The 17368-nt window shown below is 41.2% G+C and overlaps 1 protein-coding gene across 1 annotated transcript; it reads right to left on the reverse strand.

The window, feature by feature from the left end:
* Positions 1–10159: 10159 nt before the first annotated feature.
* LOC125492543 (uncharacterized) lies at positions 10160–13137 on the reverse strand. The gene is made up of 4 exons (XM_057392036.1): positions 12464–13137; positions 11442–12295; positions 10288–10434; positions 10160–10239 (listed from the first exon to the last, which is right to left on the reverse strand). Exons 1-4 carry the CDS (start codon positions 13135–13137, stop codon positions 10160–10162), a joined length of 1755 nt encoding a protein of 584 aa, XP_057248019.1.
* Between the last annotated feature and the right edge of the window lie 4231 nt (positions 13138–17368).

Consider the following 17368-nt stretch of genomic DNA (forward strand, 5'->3'; position numbering starts at 1 on the left):
TTCTGGGTAGGGATCCTGCTGGTTTGATCTCCCCTGACCTTGGTAGTTGCTATCATTCCCTTGATAATTACCACCACCATTAGTGTGATTATTAAACCCATTATTATTGTTACCCCCATATCGAGGTTTCTTGTCATTTCCATGGTCATTTTGTGTTATGTGGTCTTTTCTCTTATTCCCCCCATAACTTCCTCTTCACGCCTCAAAATCCTCTCAATATTAGAAGCCTTAGCATAACCTCTTGAAAAGTTGCAGAAGTTGCTCCCCCAAGTCTGGTCTGAATTCTAAATGCTAACCATCCTCAAACTTTTGAGCCTTGGCTCTCTCATCTGGCACAACATTGGCAAAATCTAGCTAACTCATTGAACTTTTGGGCATACTCTTGCACAGACATAGTACCTCCCTGGTTAAATCTAGTGAACTCATTGTATTTTGCCTCCTAATATGTTCAGGGAAAAATCTATCCTTAATAGCAACCTTAAAAGCATTCCAATTAAATTTTCCTGAGCTCTAACAATAGGTCCTTGACTCTCCCACCAAGTGTCTGCATCCTCCCTCAAATAAAAGGTAGCTTGGTCTACTTTTTGAGCTTCAGGTGTCCCAGTAGCAGTGAATAACTTATCAAAGTCTTTAGCCAGTTCTCTAAGAGTAAGGGTCTTCCTTTCCTACAAAATTGGAGGTTTTTCGGGTTGTTAACTTCTTTGCCATAGCAGCTTGTGGGTCCTCTCCACCATTATTCCCTAATTGGTTTTGAACACTAAACCCATACGTTGCGAAAGTTGTTCAAGAGATCTCAGTCTCTCAAGCAGTTGTTCAGGGGTTTCAGCCATTTGTTCAAAAGTCCTCCTACGAGATCTAGTGTATACTTGATAGGTTTGCATACAATTCCTGCACATTAGCATTGGTATTACTACATCTATTCACCCATACATGGTCTTGCACATAGTTTTATTATTCAATACTAACTTTCATCATAAGAAAATTACATGCCTCAACAAAATATATTTCATCATAACATTTCAAGACAACTTTGCATGCTTCCACATAAACAATTTGACAAGTAAGCAACTTATAACAAGAACTTAAACTCTATTCAACTCAAATAAATAGTCAAGTAATAAAATTCCTATATAAAAACACATATATAGGAACTTAGAGAATTTCAATACTACTAAAGAACTTAGTCTATAGACCTTATTATAATATAATTTCTAAATATATGCGATGGTCTCGAGCGCAAATTTTCTTGTAGTTATCAACATCTAAACATATAAGAATGAAAAGAAACAATTAATAAGCACCTGAAATAAGTGCTTTCACATTAAGGCACATAAACCCTTTTCGATCCCACTCTCACAATTTATTTTAATGTTTATTATTTAATTTAGGGTTTTTTCACCAGGTATCCCTGTACTTTATCAAAATTCATGGGGTACCCCTAATTTCAAAAAAATGCACCAGGTACCCTTATTCTTTTCACAAAATGCATGAAATGCCCTTAATGACTAACGGTGTTAAGTTTCCGTTAGTCATTAGGGTTAATTAACCCCTTTAACCCCTCTAACCCTAATTAAATCCTAATTAACTAAGTAAATCCTAACCCTAAACCTAACTCCCTAACTTCAAACCTTAGCCCACCACTATCGAACCACCACCACGCCATCACCACCCAACAACCAGCATCTCCCTTCCCCCTCCCCCACCCCCACCGTAGAGCCCACAACAGACCCCCTCCCCTACCCCCGCAGCACCCCTCCCCCACCCCACCTCGGAGCCCGCAACACCCCTCCCCTGCAACCGACACGACATCAGCCCCCTTTATCCTCTCTACTGAAGCTCATCAATGGCGCCACTCCTCCTCCTCGTCATCTTGCGCGAATTCCCAGTCGCGAATTCTCTGTCGCGAATTCTCTATTGCGAATTCTCTCGTGAATTCTCTGTCGTGAATTTCTCTCTCCTTCTTCTTTCATTTAATGATTTTTGATTTTCAAAAACTGCATTTTCAAAACTTGTTTCGAAAATGATTTTCAAAAGTTTTCGAAATTGATTTCGCAAAAGGTTTTCGAAAACAATTTTCAAAAACATTTTCGAAAATGGTTCTTGATTTCGAAAATGTTTTTGAAAATGATTTTCGAAATTGATTTTTGAAAACAGTTTTTGAAATCAAGAATGGTGGTGGTTGCTGCTAGGGGAGAGGGATACGCTGTCGGGGATGGGGGTGGGGTTGGGGGTGGGTGTGGGGTTGGGGGTGGGGTGGCGGTGGGTTGGGGAAATCAAGGGGGAAGGAGGCCTGCTGCAGGGGTTGCCGGCGAGGGGGAGGTGGTTGCCGGCGACGGAGAGGGGTTGCCGGCAAGGGGGAGGGGAGGGGGAGGGGGGCTGGGGTTGTTTGGGGGGTGGTGGGTTAGGGGAGAGGAAGGGAGGTGGTGGTGGTTGGGTGGTGGTTATGGGGTTAGGGTTTCAAGTTATGGAGTTAGGGTTTAGTTAGTTAATTAGGGCTTAATTAGGGTTTAATTAGGATTAGAAGAGTTAATTAACCCTAATGACTAATGGAAACTTAACGTCGTTCGTCATTAAGGGCATCTGGTGCATTTTATTGAAACAATAAGGGTACCTTTTGCATTTTTTTAAAACCAGGGGTACCCCATGAATTTTGAAAAACCACAGGGGTACCTGGTGAAAAAACCCTTTAATTTATTAATACCTATATTATTTAACCTTAGACTCGTAATTATTTAACAAATTTTATTAACTCCTAATTTATATTAATTTATTATAACCTAAGCTCTGATACCAATTTGCAACACCCCAAAACTTTGGTTTCAAAACTTTATAAAACATTCACTTTTCATTAAAATATCTGACTAAACCTTTAGGGTGTTACCGTCGCATCAATTATTAAAAATAAATGCAAGGCTAATTATAAGAAATAAAATTTTAACTTACAAACCAAAGTATCAAAATAAACCAAACAAAGTTGTCTAATTTCAACCAATCCAAAACTAAACAATCCCAAATAACAATACTATACAATTTATTAAACTAGGTGAACCTAAAAATTATAGATTCACTCATTCTTGCAACGTATTCCCTTTCACCAACCTGCACAATATTAAAAGGAAAAGAACAAACGAAAACAAATACACAAAAAATTAGCGAAAGCTAAAAAATTACAACTCCATCTCGTAAAATAATAATAATAATTATTATATTTTGAAAATAATTTTATAGCATAATAAATACAAGTATAACATAATACATACAAGTAGATAATATGCTTAACAATTTCAATTATATCAAGTTTATAGGAGTCATACAACAACAAATTAGGTTATTAGAGGGGAATTGAACGTCAGTAAGCCGGGACTAATCCCAGTAACCACCTACTTCAACATGGGTCGTCACCCAAATAAATTGAGAGTAATGGCCAATAACGTTTTGCAGAACGTCCCTAGTGTGCACACCCCTCACTAATCTAATGGGTATGCGCAATACGCACCACTAGTATTAGGAGGTAGACAATAAAGAGTTGTAACATAATAAAATCAAGTAATGTTCATCACCTATGGAGGATCCAAGTCCACATGATAATTCCCTCGATAATATTTCCACTTTACGTGATTAATATATTTTAAAAGTTATGACACCTCAAACATCACATTAACATTAACAGGAACATCTTCAGTTTAATAAATATTTTTCACAACTTAACTACTTTATAGACTTATAATAATCAACGTCCACAATTCACAGGACCCAAATATCCATCATTAGTGCCTCGTATAGTCATAATACCAACTTACAATACCGTTCGTAACATCATTAATACACTAGTTGTACCCATTAAGTTACATTATCAATATTAGTATAATTTTAGCATGATGATATACATAGGTACATTATAAATCCAAAAGTAATAACAAAATACTAGTAGATACACATGTATTATACGTAGGGATAATATGTACTATAAATATAAGAATAATTTTAGTCACAACTGTTTATGCTAAAATTCGTCTCTTACGACGGAATTAAAGTTTGGGACGATTCAATCAGATTATGTGTAAGACGATGCAACAAATGGATGCAATGGGGATCGAAGGGGATGAACACACAAAGATGGTGACGCGGAAAACCCCAATGAAGATGGGTAAAAACCGCGGGTGGATGTAGATCCACCAATCAACTATCGTTGACTATCACTATAGGCTAGTGAAAATCGTTACAGATTATGTTGTTCTTTTCTCTTAATACAAAAAGTGTTCCGTAGTCCTATCTAATGATGCTTCTTTCTCTTTTGTATGCCTTTTCTTCCTTTGGCTTTTTTTCAACGAATACAATAATAAATTCTAAATCTATTATAATGGTAATGGTAACTTGATTATAGAAGATCTTCCTAATTACATTCCAACGTTGCAATTTTTTTTCCTCTTTTGCATAATCTACTCTTTATCGACGAATTTTACGGCTAATTTAATGCCTTGCTGAACTCTTTCCATTTTCAGACAGTCCGTTACTTGTACTCCGACTGACCTTACCCTCGTGTCTCTTCATCGTGTCTTCACGCCACAGTCGTCGTGTCATCATGTCATCATGTCAATGTCATCCTGCAAAAACACAACCATAATAGTTTGCCCCAATTGTTGAATCGGGGTAACATGAAAACCATGAGACAATTGTTAAAAAATCATTAAACCAAACGAAGAATCTTTAATGTAATCAAGGCAATTTACCAAAAAATCATAGGAAAAATTTCATACGACAAATGCGGAAAATATCTTTCGGAAAAAACCTAAGGGAGGAAACAAAATCCACTTGAGCGGTTATATTGGGCAACCCAAAGGTCTCAAAACGAAAAAGGTAGTTTTTTATTTTTAAATAGCCGTTTAATTCTAACCGTTAGCCCAAAGTCATCATTATTTTTGAAGGCATAAACATTGTGGGCGGTTGAGGATTTCAACCCACCAAATCTTTCTCTCTCGTTAAGCAAGATAGTTTCCATAACTCCCATTATTCTCTCCGCCAGAAAAACGATCACTAGTACCAGGTAATTTTCTACTTTCCGTTCGTCAATTTCTTCAATTCGCACTTTTTCTCTCTTCCTCAATCACACTTATGGCACCTAGTAGACGTAGCATTACGACATTCGTAAAAAACCAGGAAAAATCGAGAGGCAAAGAAAAAGTCGTAGAACAGAGGAATGATAATGAGCATGAACTGTCAACTATGTCTGAGGAAGACATGCTAAGGTTTTTAGACTTAGGAAATTTGCCCGACAACACTGTTATTAGAAATGCCGAGTCGGACGAACCACCAGAAACATGCCCCACCACCTGGGTGGTACTTTATGATTACCCTTTCAAAATAGGCCCGAGACTTCCCTTCACCCCTTTAGCAAGAGACCTGATGCAGATCTACCAAATTAGCCCTGGGCAGATTATGCTCCAAGTATGGTGGATCCTAAGCGTTATCGACAGGGTGACGACGTCGTGGGATGAAGCCTTCACCCTTCACGACTTACTGCTGTATTACGAAATTAGGGTCAAAGCCAAAAATAGGATAGCCCTACATGCAAAGGCGAGATTAGAACCTCTTGTTGGGGGAGTTCAGTCGAACGACAGAGGTTGGAAAAACAGATATGTGTTTTTGAAGAAGTCGACGCTAGGGGAACCTAGGAAGTCCCTGATTGGCGGTTGGAACACCGAAGGTGTGCTTATTTTTAGTCTTTTTACTTTCGTGTCACGTCGTTAACACTACTCTTACATCGTTACTACTACAGGTCTTAACCCCAAGTTACTGTCGCATAGCGACGAGTCTCAGAGTCTTTGCGACAAATTTTTAAAAGTACCAGAAGAAGACAGGCAGTTCAGAAGAATTATATTTGCTTCTCAAGACAGTTGTTCATCTATGGCATCTGGTAAGTTTACTTATTCTTTTTGTTTTAAGGCATAACGTTTGTCGAAAGAATTCATTTTACTGACTAGACGCTCCTGAACAGGTTCATCACAATCGCACCTTAGGGGGAGTTTGGACAACCAAGCCCTGGCTGAAATGCTGCGCAAGCGCAAAAGGGAATCCTCTGCTGACACTGTGTCTGCGTCGACGATGTCGACAACGAAAGACACAACGGTCGTCGTCCAATTTGGATGACGAGCAAGACGTTGCGTCTAAGACGCGCATAACTGACTTTCTGGCCCCTCCAGATAAGGGTGGACCCTCGTACACTATGACCGTCCCTAACGACTTTATGTCGTTGGAGAGGTCCATATGGCCTGAAGCTGACAGGTTCCTTTTTCCTAGCGCTATGGAAAGGATAAAGGAACACACTCTTCCTCGCATGATGCCGGACGGATTGGAGCTCCTATTCCAGGTATAGTCGCTCATCTCACTTTAGGACGCTTATTTCAATAATTGATAACTACCAACTGACACACGCTTTTTCTTCTTCGCATAGTCCTCTCAACATCTCCTTATGGCGAAGAGGGGGATCTCATCCTTACTGAAGGGTCACCTGACCATGAAGCATAGGATGGAGAAGGCTGAGTCGGACGTGAAGTCCAAAGATACTGAATTCGAGTCTTACAAGAAAACTATGGAGGACATGGAGGAAACTTTGAAGGAAAATGGAGAAGAGTTGGAGGAGATTAGGAAGAAGGCGGCTAAGTTGGAAGAATCATCGCGTCGGGAGGTCGAAGCTCTCCAGGCGCGCGTCGACGCTCAGAAGAATGAGCTGGACCTTCTCGAGGCTGAGGTGACTACTAGGGTCAGGGTTAAGCTGATGTATCAATTCTTGATGAAGAAGACGGCATCTTGGATGCCGCAAAAACACATAGACCTCTACCTCGAGTACAAGGGGTCGATGAAGGATCTGATGGACGAAGAAGACTTGGTTGCGACGGCGGATTCTTCATCAAAGGTGGATGAGAATACTCCAGTCTTGCGCCGGGTTCATTGCGTCGGACGTGCCTCCCGACCCGGAAACTGAGAAGGAGACCCAGTCATTGCTCCGTCAGCTGCTGTGTGGCCGGAGAAAGAAGCTAGAAAGACCTCTGACGCTTAGTTTTTAATCATTCTATATTATGCCCTCTTTCTTTGAACTTTTATCGAACTTTGTTCTGGGTCACTTAAGGGAGTGACTCTTTGTTTTGTACTTTTTGGGTCACCTACGGGGGTGACCATAACTTCTGATGTTTGTACTTTTGGGTCGCCCATGGGGGTGGCCATAACTTTGACAATTATGTTTTGTGCTTTTTAATCTTATGTTTTTACTTTGTGCAACATGCGTGTGTTTCAGTCGTTATTCTGACGTTACTAAGGCATAGTCAGGCGCTTAGTAAGCCTTTGTTGTTCGTTCAGACGTAATGTTCGGACTTAACAACTTTGAATACACATAGGAAATACATAAATACTTACATGCGATTGCTAGAAAAATAAATTGAACGTCGAAAATAGTTGTGGCTTTGAATAGCAGTGCCCCTGTCGTAACGTTTAGCTGGGGTAGGTAAAGATCGGAGGACTTTGGATGATGATGGCCATCGCTTCTTGCTTTGTTGTATAATAAAATGCAAGTTTACTTCTTACGTCGTAAAGACCGTCGCAGCGTTATTGGAACAGGTGGGGATGTCTTGCCTGGAAGTCGATAACACACATTGAGAGAACACTTAGGTTGCTAGCAGTTAACGACACAAACATGATAATAACATCATTTATTTCTTACACAATGACAGGAAAGCAAAGTAAATTACTTAACTAGAAGAAGTATCGTTTGAGATGTGTAGCGTTCCAACTGCGTGGTATGGAGCTTCCGTCGCGCCGGACCAGTTGGTAGGCTCTATTGCCTACTACCTTACTAATTTGATATGGTCCTTCCCGCTTAGGTCCTAGCTTACTAGAGTTAGCTTCTTGTGTGTTTTGAAATGCTTTTCTTAGGACCCAATCACCTTCAACAAAGGATTTGGCTTGGACGTTTTTGTTGAAACTCCTTGCGACTACTTGCTGCTGAGCCGACATGCGCACCAACGCTGTGTCACGGAACTCTTCAAAGGTGTCCAAGTTGTTCATGAGCTCATCACAGTTCTATTGCTCCATCGCTAGGTCGCATCTCGCCGTTGGGACGTTCACTTCAGAAGGTAGGACAACTTCACACCCATATACTAGTGAGAACGGTGTTTGTCCTGTCGCAGTGCGCAGTGTCGTGCGATTAGCCCATAAGATGGAAGGCAACGCCTCCGCCCATTTCCCCTTCTTGGTTGTGAGTCGTTTCTTCAAAGTGTCAATGATCGTCTTATTACTAGATTCTGCATGTCCGTTGGCTTGCAGGTATTTTGGCATTGACGTTAACAACGTTATGTTCCATTCGTCACAGAAACGTCTTGTCTCGTTGCTAATAAACTGCGACCCATTGTCGCATATTATTTCGGAGGGGACACCAAACTTACAAATAATGTTAGTATATATAAAAGAAATCACCTCTTTGTCACGTACCTGTTGGAAAGAACCTGTTCTATCCATTTAGAAAAGTAATCAGTTAGTGCCAGCATAAAGACCTTCTGGCCTGGGGTTGGAGGTAATTTGCCGACTATGTCCATGCCCCATTTCATGAAAGGCCAGGGTGTTAAAGTAGGGTGCAAAATCTCGCAAGGTTTATGCGTCAAACCTGCGTGTCGTTGACAGCTATCGCACTTAGCAACATACCTTATTGCGTCTTTCCTCATTATGGGCCAGTAGTATCCCATGCGCAACGCTCTATTGGACAAGCTACGTCCTCCTGAGTGATTTCCACATGTCCCTTCGTGCATGTCTTCTAAGACTTGCCCCACTGATCTTTTTCTAAACAACGCAGATAGGGCCCTGCGGCAGATTTCTTGAATAGTACTCTTGAATGAGCACTTACCGTGACGCTTTAAACCGAATTCTGCGCGCCTCTGCCTTGTCTGCCGGAAGCAGATCATTAGCAAGATAGTCATAAAATGGTTTTGTCCAACAGACACTTACCTCCTCAGTGTCACGGTCACTTGCAGCTACGATGTTTCTGATGTTACCAACGACACCTTGGTCGTCTTGAAGTCGCTCAGTCGTTGTCGCGACGATTTCGCCATCACCTCTAGCGACTGCAGGGTTTGCTAGATGGACTATAGGGATGGAAGTGAATGAGACGTCCCTTAAGGAGGATCCAAGATTGGCCAATGCATCTGCCTGCGTGTTCTGATCTATTGGTATCTGCAAAATGTCAAATGGATTAAATATTTTACTCTTACGCTGAGCTATCTCTAAATACATGGCCATTTTGGAATCTTTTGCTGCGAATTCCCCTTTGACTTGGCTAACAATCAACAATGAGTCGCTGAAAACTTTCAACGCCTTTGCTCCCATGTCTTCTGCTAACGTCATTCCTGCGATAAGTGCTTCGTACTCGGCTTCGTTATTCGTCGCTCTAAATTCACAGCAAATAGCTCGTACTACCTTGCCCCCTTGTGGCGACTTTAGCACGATACCTAGACCTGCGCCACGGAAATTAGAAGATCCGTCAACAAATAACACCCAAGGTTCGTGACCGATGTGATTAATTTTGGCGACTTCGTCGTTTGCGAGCTTTTCTAGCTCTGGGCTAAAATCTGCCACGAAATCTGCCAATGCTTGCGACTTGATGGCTGGTCTAGGGCGAAACTGAATGTCGTACCCACCGACCGCTATTTTTCATTTACTCATGTGTCCTGTTAACTCGGGGTGTCGCAAGACGACCTTGATAGGATAGTTAGTCATAACAGTAACGGTATGCGTCTCAAAATAATGCCCAATTTTTTTGACAACAACAACTATGGCTAAAATGAGTTTCTACAATGAAGAATACCTGGTCTCCGCGTCTAGCCGAGACTTACTGACGTAATGGATTGGGAGCTGTTGACTATCTGCTTCTCGCGTCAGGACAACACTGACGGACACACTGCTTACAGCAAGATAAAGCTGCAGCGTCGCCCCGTCGCGTCAGGTACTTTTTGAGTTCTTGTAGCGCGTCTTCATGCTGCTGTGACCAATCGAAACCTTTATTCTTCCTTAGAACGTCATAGAATAAATGACATCTTTCGGAGGACCGGGATATGAAACGATTCAACACAGCCACGCGACCGGTTAACTTCTGCACTTCTTTGACGTTCCTTGGAGACTAGATATTGAGAAGGGCTTTTATTTGATCCGGGTAAGCTTCGATCCCTCGCTGTGTAACGACATACCCTAGGAATTTTCCTGCAGAGACTCCAAATGTACATTTAGTGGATTTAATTTCATGCATACCTTCGCAGACGTCGAAAGCTTCCGACAAGTGTTGGATGTGATTGCTTGCTTGTTTGGATTTGACGAGCATGTCATCTATATGCACCCCAATGGTGTCGCCCAATTGGTCTTTGAACATTTGGTTGACCAATCGTTGATAAGTGGCACCTGTGTTTTTCAAATCGAAAGGCATAACCTTATAGCAATATATACCTTTGTCAGTGACGAACGCGGTCTTTTCCTGATCGTCCGGGTGCATCAGTATTTGGTTGTACCCAGAATATGCGTCCATGAACGTCAGGAGCTCGTGGCCTGCCGTTGCGTCGACCATCGCGTCTATATGAGGGAGAGGGAACGAATCCTTAGGACATGCTTTGTTCAAGTCTGTGAAATCTATGCAGACTCTCCACTTTTCGTTCTTCTTGCTCACGACCACGACATTGGGTAGCCAATCGAGGTATTTTACCTCGCGAATTTTCCCAGTGTCGATCAGCTTTTGAACCTCGTCATTGATGATTTGATTCCTTTCAGGCACAAATTTGCGTCTTTTTTGCTTTACGGGCTTGTGCTCGGGGTCCACGTTGAGTTTATGTGTTATGACGTCGGGACTGATTCCTGTCATATCCTCATGGGACCAAGCAAAACAATCTTGATTAGCCTTTAGAAAATTGATTAACTGACTTCGTATTTCTTGTGACAGCGTCGCTCCGATTCGAATGACACGATCGGGGATGGATGGATCGAGCATTACATTATCCACATCCTGCTCACTGGGCGTGTCGGGCGCTGATCCATCCTTTAATTTCTAGATTGCTGCCTTTGGCGGCTTGAGCGATGAGCTGTAACATTCTCTTGCGGATTTCTGCTCGCCCTTTATTTCTTGAACCCCCCCTTGGTTGAGAATTTCAGCGTCTGATGATAAGTCGACGGGACGGCCTTCATCTTATGTATCCATGGGGTGCCAAGGATTATGTTGTATGCTGACGGGCAATCCACGATGTTGAATCTGGTTGGCAGGTTGACACCTTTGGCTAACGTTGGCAACGTGATCTCTCCGACAGTGTGTTGTGCTTCTACGCTGAAACCAACTAAGACAGTAGATTTTTTAGTAATATCTTTGTCACACAATCCCATACCTTCGAGGGCGCTTTTGAATATGATATTAGCTGAGCTACCCTCATCGACCAACACTCGCTTCAATAGGTAATTACTGACAGTCAGGGATATGACTAATCCATCATGGTGCTCTACGTCGCAGACGTCGTCGTCATCAAAGGTGATTGCCATTGCTTCCAGCTTGCGTTCTTCTGCTGACCTACAAGACTTAAAAACGGCGGACGAGGGGGTACCCTCTCTTGCTAGCCTTTTGGCTTCGGAGTAAGTTAGCCCATATACATCAGATCCACCAGAATTAATGTTAATTACCTTCACGTGTGTCGGCGACGCTGGCGGGTCGGACTGCGCAGGATTCCTTTCGAAGGACGCTTTGCCTTTGTCGCTTAGGAGATCTTTGAGTTGCCCCTTATTGAGCATGAACGCGACCTCGCGTCGCAATGCAATGCACTGCTCCGTCTTATGACCATGATCATGATGGAACTGACACCACTTCGTCTGATCTTTTTGCGACTCCGGTCGATCACTCTTCTTTAGCCAACGAACGGGTGCTCCAATTTTGGTCAAGGCATTCACGACGCCTCCGACGTCGACGGAGAATCCATAAGAGTCAATATCTGGGAAGACTGGTGACTCCGTCCTTGCGTCATTACCTGCACTATCGACAATGTCAGTAACATTGTTTACCTGATTTGAGCAACTGTAGGGATGGTTTCGCCAATTATTCTTTTTGGGGACGAAAGCCTTCCGGTCGTTGGGATTTTCTGGTGTACGACGCGTTGATATGGTATTGAGGATGGCATCGTCTTCTTCCAGCCTCATCTGTGCTAATGCTCGTGATTTGACTTCCTCGAATGTTTGACATGGGTACTTCGTCAGACGATTGTAGAGTTTTGGTTGCAGAATTAGTCCTTTCCTGAAACATTCAATAGCGGTCTTAGTATCAAGGTCTTTAATGCTAATTATTTCTTTGTTAAAGTTATTATAATAATCGCGAACAGATTCTTTAGGCCCTTGGACGACGCCATATAGGTCACTCGTCTCCTTTTCTAGGCTACGACTGCCTTCAAATTTTTCATAGAACTTGTTGACCAGAGTGGAAAAATTGTCGATGCTTCCTGGCTTGATAGATCCGAGCCATTTGAGGGCAGGACCAGTGAGCGTGGCCCCAAAAGACTTGCACATACAGGCTTCTACCAAATGCGAAGGAATTGACACTTGCCACATCCGCTGCTTGTACTGGGCGACATGCTCACCTGGATCAGTCGAACCGTCATAATTAGCAGCGAGGGTAGGCAGATTGAGCTTTTTGGGAAGCACGGCCCTCACGATCCTTTCTATGAACGGTGACTCTGCATAGCCATCAGGATGCTCCACAATGCTTGGCGTTGGAGGCCCTGGAACCTGGGACATGAGCTTCATTAAGCGCCTATTCTGCTTTTCGATCTGGATCATGTGCTTTGCCATAAGATTTGCTTCTCCTTTTCCCTGGTCATTCTCTTCATTATTCAAGGGCTCTTTGTCCTCAGGCTCTCCGTCATTTTCAGGCTCGTTCTCGTCTGACTCAGAGAAGTCCCTCATATAGGGGATGTCATTCAAATTAGTGCGACGTCGGATCTTCGAAGCTTTGGACGATGCTAACTCCTCTTGCAATTTTTGAATCTTTTCTTGCGATGTCGTGAAGTCGGTGGCTAACCGCTCATTAGCTTGCTTCATTTCGAGCATCTCTGCTCTCATTTGTTCATATTGCCTCTGCATTTCATCGAGATTTGGTGATCTCCCATTTGATGGTTTTTGAACAGTAGCTGGTCTGGTTATACCCCACGGTGGGCGCCAAATTGTTTATGCTAGAATTCATCTGTTACAACGGAATCCCAGTCACTCGGTCGGCAGGCAAGAGAGTCACTCGGTCGGCAGTCAAGAGAGTCACCCGGTCGGTGCCTCTTCTCCATGCGCAAAGCGACCCGGTCGGCGCCTCTCCTTCATGCCATGAGTGACCAGGTCGGTACTCTTAGTCACCGGTCGGCACTTCTTCCCTAAGGGAAGAACGACCCGGTGGACACCTCTTCTCCCTGCCATGAAAGATCCGACCGGTGGCATCACTCACCTAGTCGGTCTTTTTATGCCATGCTTCGAGTCGAAAAAACTTAGGCTAGCAGGTGTTCCGCCACGGATGGGGGACACCCGGTCAGACCTTCATGATTCCCCACTCCTAGCGTGGGACTAATTGTTTGGGCTCAATTGATTAACAGTATAATTAAGGCATGAAGGGTCTTCGAAGGCCCCTGTACAGGTGGCAGCATTGGGTCCCACCATCAAGTTGATCTAATTAAAAGCTTGGAGATCTACTTGAGAGCTGAAATGGTCAATTACCTGAAAAGGCAATCTAGCCATTGACCTTAGAAAAGCCCACTCTACAATGCTCCCCAGTTGAGGATCCTCAAGACTATAAATACCAGCTGCTTTATCAATGAATAGGTATTGAATTCTCACCTAACAAATCATAGCATCTATCTCTAGACTTTCTCTCTCTTCTTCGATCATCAACTGAATTGAGCGTCGGAGGGGCTATCCCGGAACAACCCAGGGGTAGTTTAACTTTGTTTTATAAGATTTCGGTGTATGGACAACTAGCTCAGATCAACGTTTATGGGGCTCACTCCTACTCAGCATACATTAGCATCATTAATTTCGAGACATAAACAACATTAATTTTTTATAATTAATTAATTATCGTTTTCCCAGGCCATTTGTTGTAAGAAAATATATCATGGCCATAATTAATGAATTTAACTGACACGCAATTGCCATTTCCTTTTATAGATAGGATTGTCTAATCAATGCTCTGGATTTGGCAAATTTACTCATCGTTTACGTCAAAGCTTCTTGTTTCTTCTCATTAAGCTAGAGTACCAAATGGCCAAATATAATGCAAAGAATATGGCCAATTATCTGGTCTATATCCTCTCCAATGAACCCACCATTCAATCTCGTCTGTGTACATGCACATATCGACATATCGTACACTTAGTATTGAATAATTCATCTGATGTGTAAATCTAATTATTATTACTTCATGCATTAAAGTAATCCTCTTTGTCCCAAACAATTTTAGCCACTAAGAGAAACAATAATTTATTGGACAGATTGTCAGTGAAATAGATGTTCGTGGCCATTATCATAGCTATGATGAATTTGGTTACTATAATGCTATGCTAGCTTCTAGCCAATAAGGCAACAACCCATGATTCCGAGGAATAGACGACGACCTCATGCAAAAAAAATTCTTCCTATTTGTCAAAAGGAACGACTCAATTATTTTTAAGATTGCGACATTTTAATTTTTCCTGCATTTATGTTTTTAGTGAAGTTTAATTTGTTTGTAACTTACTAACTTCACTCCAAAAAATAACAAGAATACCACGTGTATAATAAGGAATTTTTTATAGTGATTTAAACCACACATATTTTTTATTAATAAACTGCAAAAATAACAACTACTACCTCCGTTTCCTAAAAATCTTCCTTGTTACTGTTATTATACATATCAATGGGAATTACTTTGTGTGTGGTGGGTAAAGTAGGAGAGAGAAAGGGGTTAAGATAAATAAACAAATAAAAAGAGGTAAAAGTAGGAGAGAGAAATGGAGTAAAATTGAATGAATAATGTAATGGTGGACCATATGATAGGAACATGAGAGGGTAAAAAGGGAAAAAAATTTCAAATAAGGATAAAGTAAAAGAGAAAAGATCTTTTGGAAACGCACTTAAACGAAAAGAGGGAAGATCTTTAGGAAACGGAGGGAGTATTATATCTTTTTGTTATCAACCTCATAAAAAATATCTCACTTATTTTCTATATTTATACTATAACTTACAAGATCTCCTATTCCTATTAGAATATGTAAATTAATACTAGCCTTCTAAAATAATTAGGAAATAATATAATTGAAAAATATGTAATTTGGATTCCTACTACCTAAACTCCTAACTATAGTAAACTTAATTCCCAAAACACAAAGACATCTATTTCATTATACTTCTATACTAAAAAAGATTTCTAATAAATACAAAGTGTGCTTGTTGGATTGTAACTGCACAATCTTCCCCTCCAGACAAGAATATGCCGCTTCACTGCAGAGAAATGATAAACGTATAACTGATAGATGCAACAAAACATCTATCAGGGGTAATATAGTCTTTCAAACATTAAATTGGAGTTGTAACGTTCCATTGATGAATGGCTCATTCCCGTCTATTCCTAAGTTTGAAATAGAAAAACAAAATTTAAAAGGTTTGATTAGACAGGGAGGAACAATTGGGAGAAGAAAATGAAATTGGGAGGAAAAACTTGAAGATTGGCGGTGATAGGAAGCAAAAAATTACCCCTGAAGAAGAAGAATTGAATATTCCACAGCAGAAGTGAATTTTCCCCAGCAGGTTGGTTTTGGAAATGGTTGAAGGTAAGTTAAGTCTCGAAATTAATTGAGAAATGAAGGGTTAATAGGAATTTGTTGGTATTTTGCTGTAAATAGTTGTGGTTCGATTATATTGGAAATTCCTTTAATGTTCATACTTGACAATACTATTTTAAGTCTTAGTTGAAAATAAATGGAAATGACGGATTTTATGATGAAATTTGTTGCATTAAGCTGAATCTTAGTTGTTATTGCATGTTAGTGAATATTGTGTTGCTAAATTGAATGTGATGCGGAAATGAGAATCCTGTAGTTAAAAATGTGTTGCTAAATTGAATGTAATGCGGAAATGAGAATCCTGTAGTTGTAAATGAAGATAATTAATTTGAAAAAATGCTTAGGTGATGAAGGTGGTAATGGTAGGAAGTGGAAGGCGCATCGTAATGAGAAGGTAACTGATGTTTTGTGTTGAAAATATGAATTTGGAATGGTAGATATAGAATAGTCCTAAATGATTTATACGGAATCATGTAGGGCAATGAGGAGGAAGAGGGGAGTGAAACATGGCATGATGAAGAAGAGGACAATGATGACGAAGTAACCTAGTATCCCCCTTTATGTTTGTTTATTTATTTAAAGGATTAAAAAATATGTTGAAGCATTGAATATGATCTTTTAAAGGTAATTGGACAATCGCGGAAGAGCGGCACAAGGGATAGGCTTCCTGATGAAGTATACAGGGTAGTTAGTTTTCTTGGTTGAACTACTTACGTTGATTTAATTTTATATGTAGTGAATTGTACTGAATGAGAGATTGTAATGGCAGGTTAATAGGATAAGTGTTGGTGGAAGGTTAAAGGAGAGTGGAAAAGTGATTACAAGGCGGCTGCAGCTTAACAACAAAAGGGTAAGGGAATGTTTGTTTTAGGCGCATTTTGAACCGTAAATGTGTAATTGTGTGCCTACAAAGTGTTACTGATAACAAAAAGTGAATTTCAACTGCCAAGTCGAGACATTTGGTCGAATCGCAAAGCAATTTGATGAGAGGAAAAAGCGTTTGGTAGCTGATATGGGGTTTCCTGGATTATTGCACTTTGGGGATAAGGGTTTGCCGAGGAATTTATATTATTGGTTGTGCACAATGGTAGATGTCAAGAGGAGGGTACTGGTGTTGAAAGATGGGTTGGAATTCCCTCTATCGAAGATAAAAGTCCACTGGGTACTTGGTATCCCCATTGGTCCGAGGCATGTACCTAAAGTTTGTGAGGATGATGCGATGGAGAATGAAGTTGCAAGACTGTGCGAATCATTTGTTACGCAATGCCCGTCTGGTCCTAGGGGAGTTACGTTGAAGACAATTATGGAAGTTATTGAGGGGCCTGTTGAAGATGACCCAGAATTCAAGAAGGCATTTATGATGATGGCGGTAAATGATGTGATTGCCCGGACAAGTTGTCATCGAATATCTGTGAAGATGCTCCCAGTTGTAAGTGTTGCAGAGAGGGCAAAAGAATACGATTGGTGTAGTTTTTTTGTTTGACCATCTTATAAAATGTGTTGGAAATTTTGCG

The sequence above is a fragment of the Beta vulgaris genome, chromosome 1 (assembly GCF_026745355.1).
Source record: "Beta vulgaris subsp. vulgaris cultivar EL10 chromosome 1, EL10.2, whole genome shotgun sequence".
Classification (NCBI taxonomy): Eukaryota; Viridiplantae; Streptophyta; class Magnoliopsida; order Caryophyllales; family Amaranthaceae; genus Beta; species Beta vulgaris.

Bases quoted from the DNA above. Each gene is read 5' to 3' on its own strand.
- LOC125492543 (XM_057392036.1), bottom strand. From the start codon at position 13,137: ATGCAGAGGCAATATGAACAAATGAGAGCAGAGATGCTCGAAATGAAG. The intron at 12,296-12,463 runs GTTCTATGAAAA...TGAATGTTTCAG, and splicing joins TTTTCCACTCTGGTCAACAA to GAAAGGACTAATTCTGCAAC. The intron at 10,435-11,441 runs GTAGCTCAGCTA...TGAAAAACACAG, and splicing joins GCGAGTGTTGGTCGATGAGG to GTGCCACTTATCAACGATTG.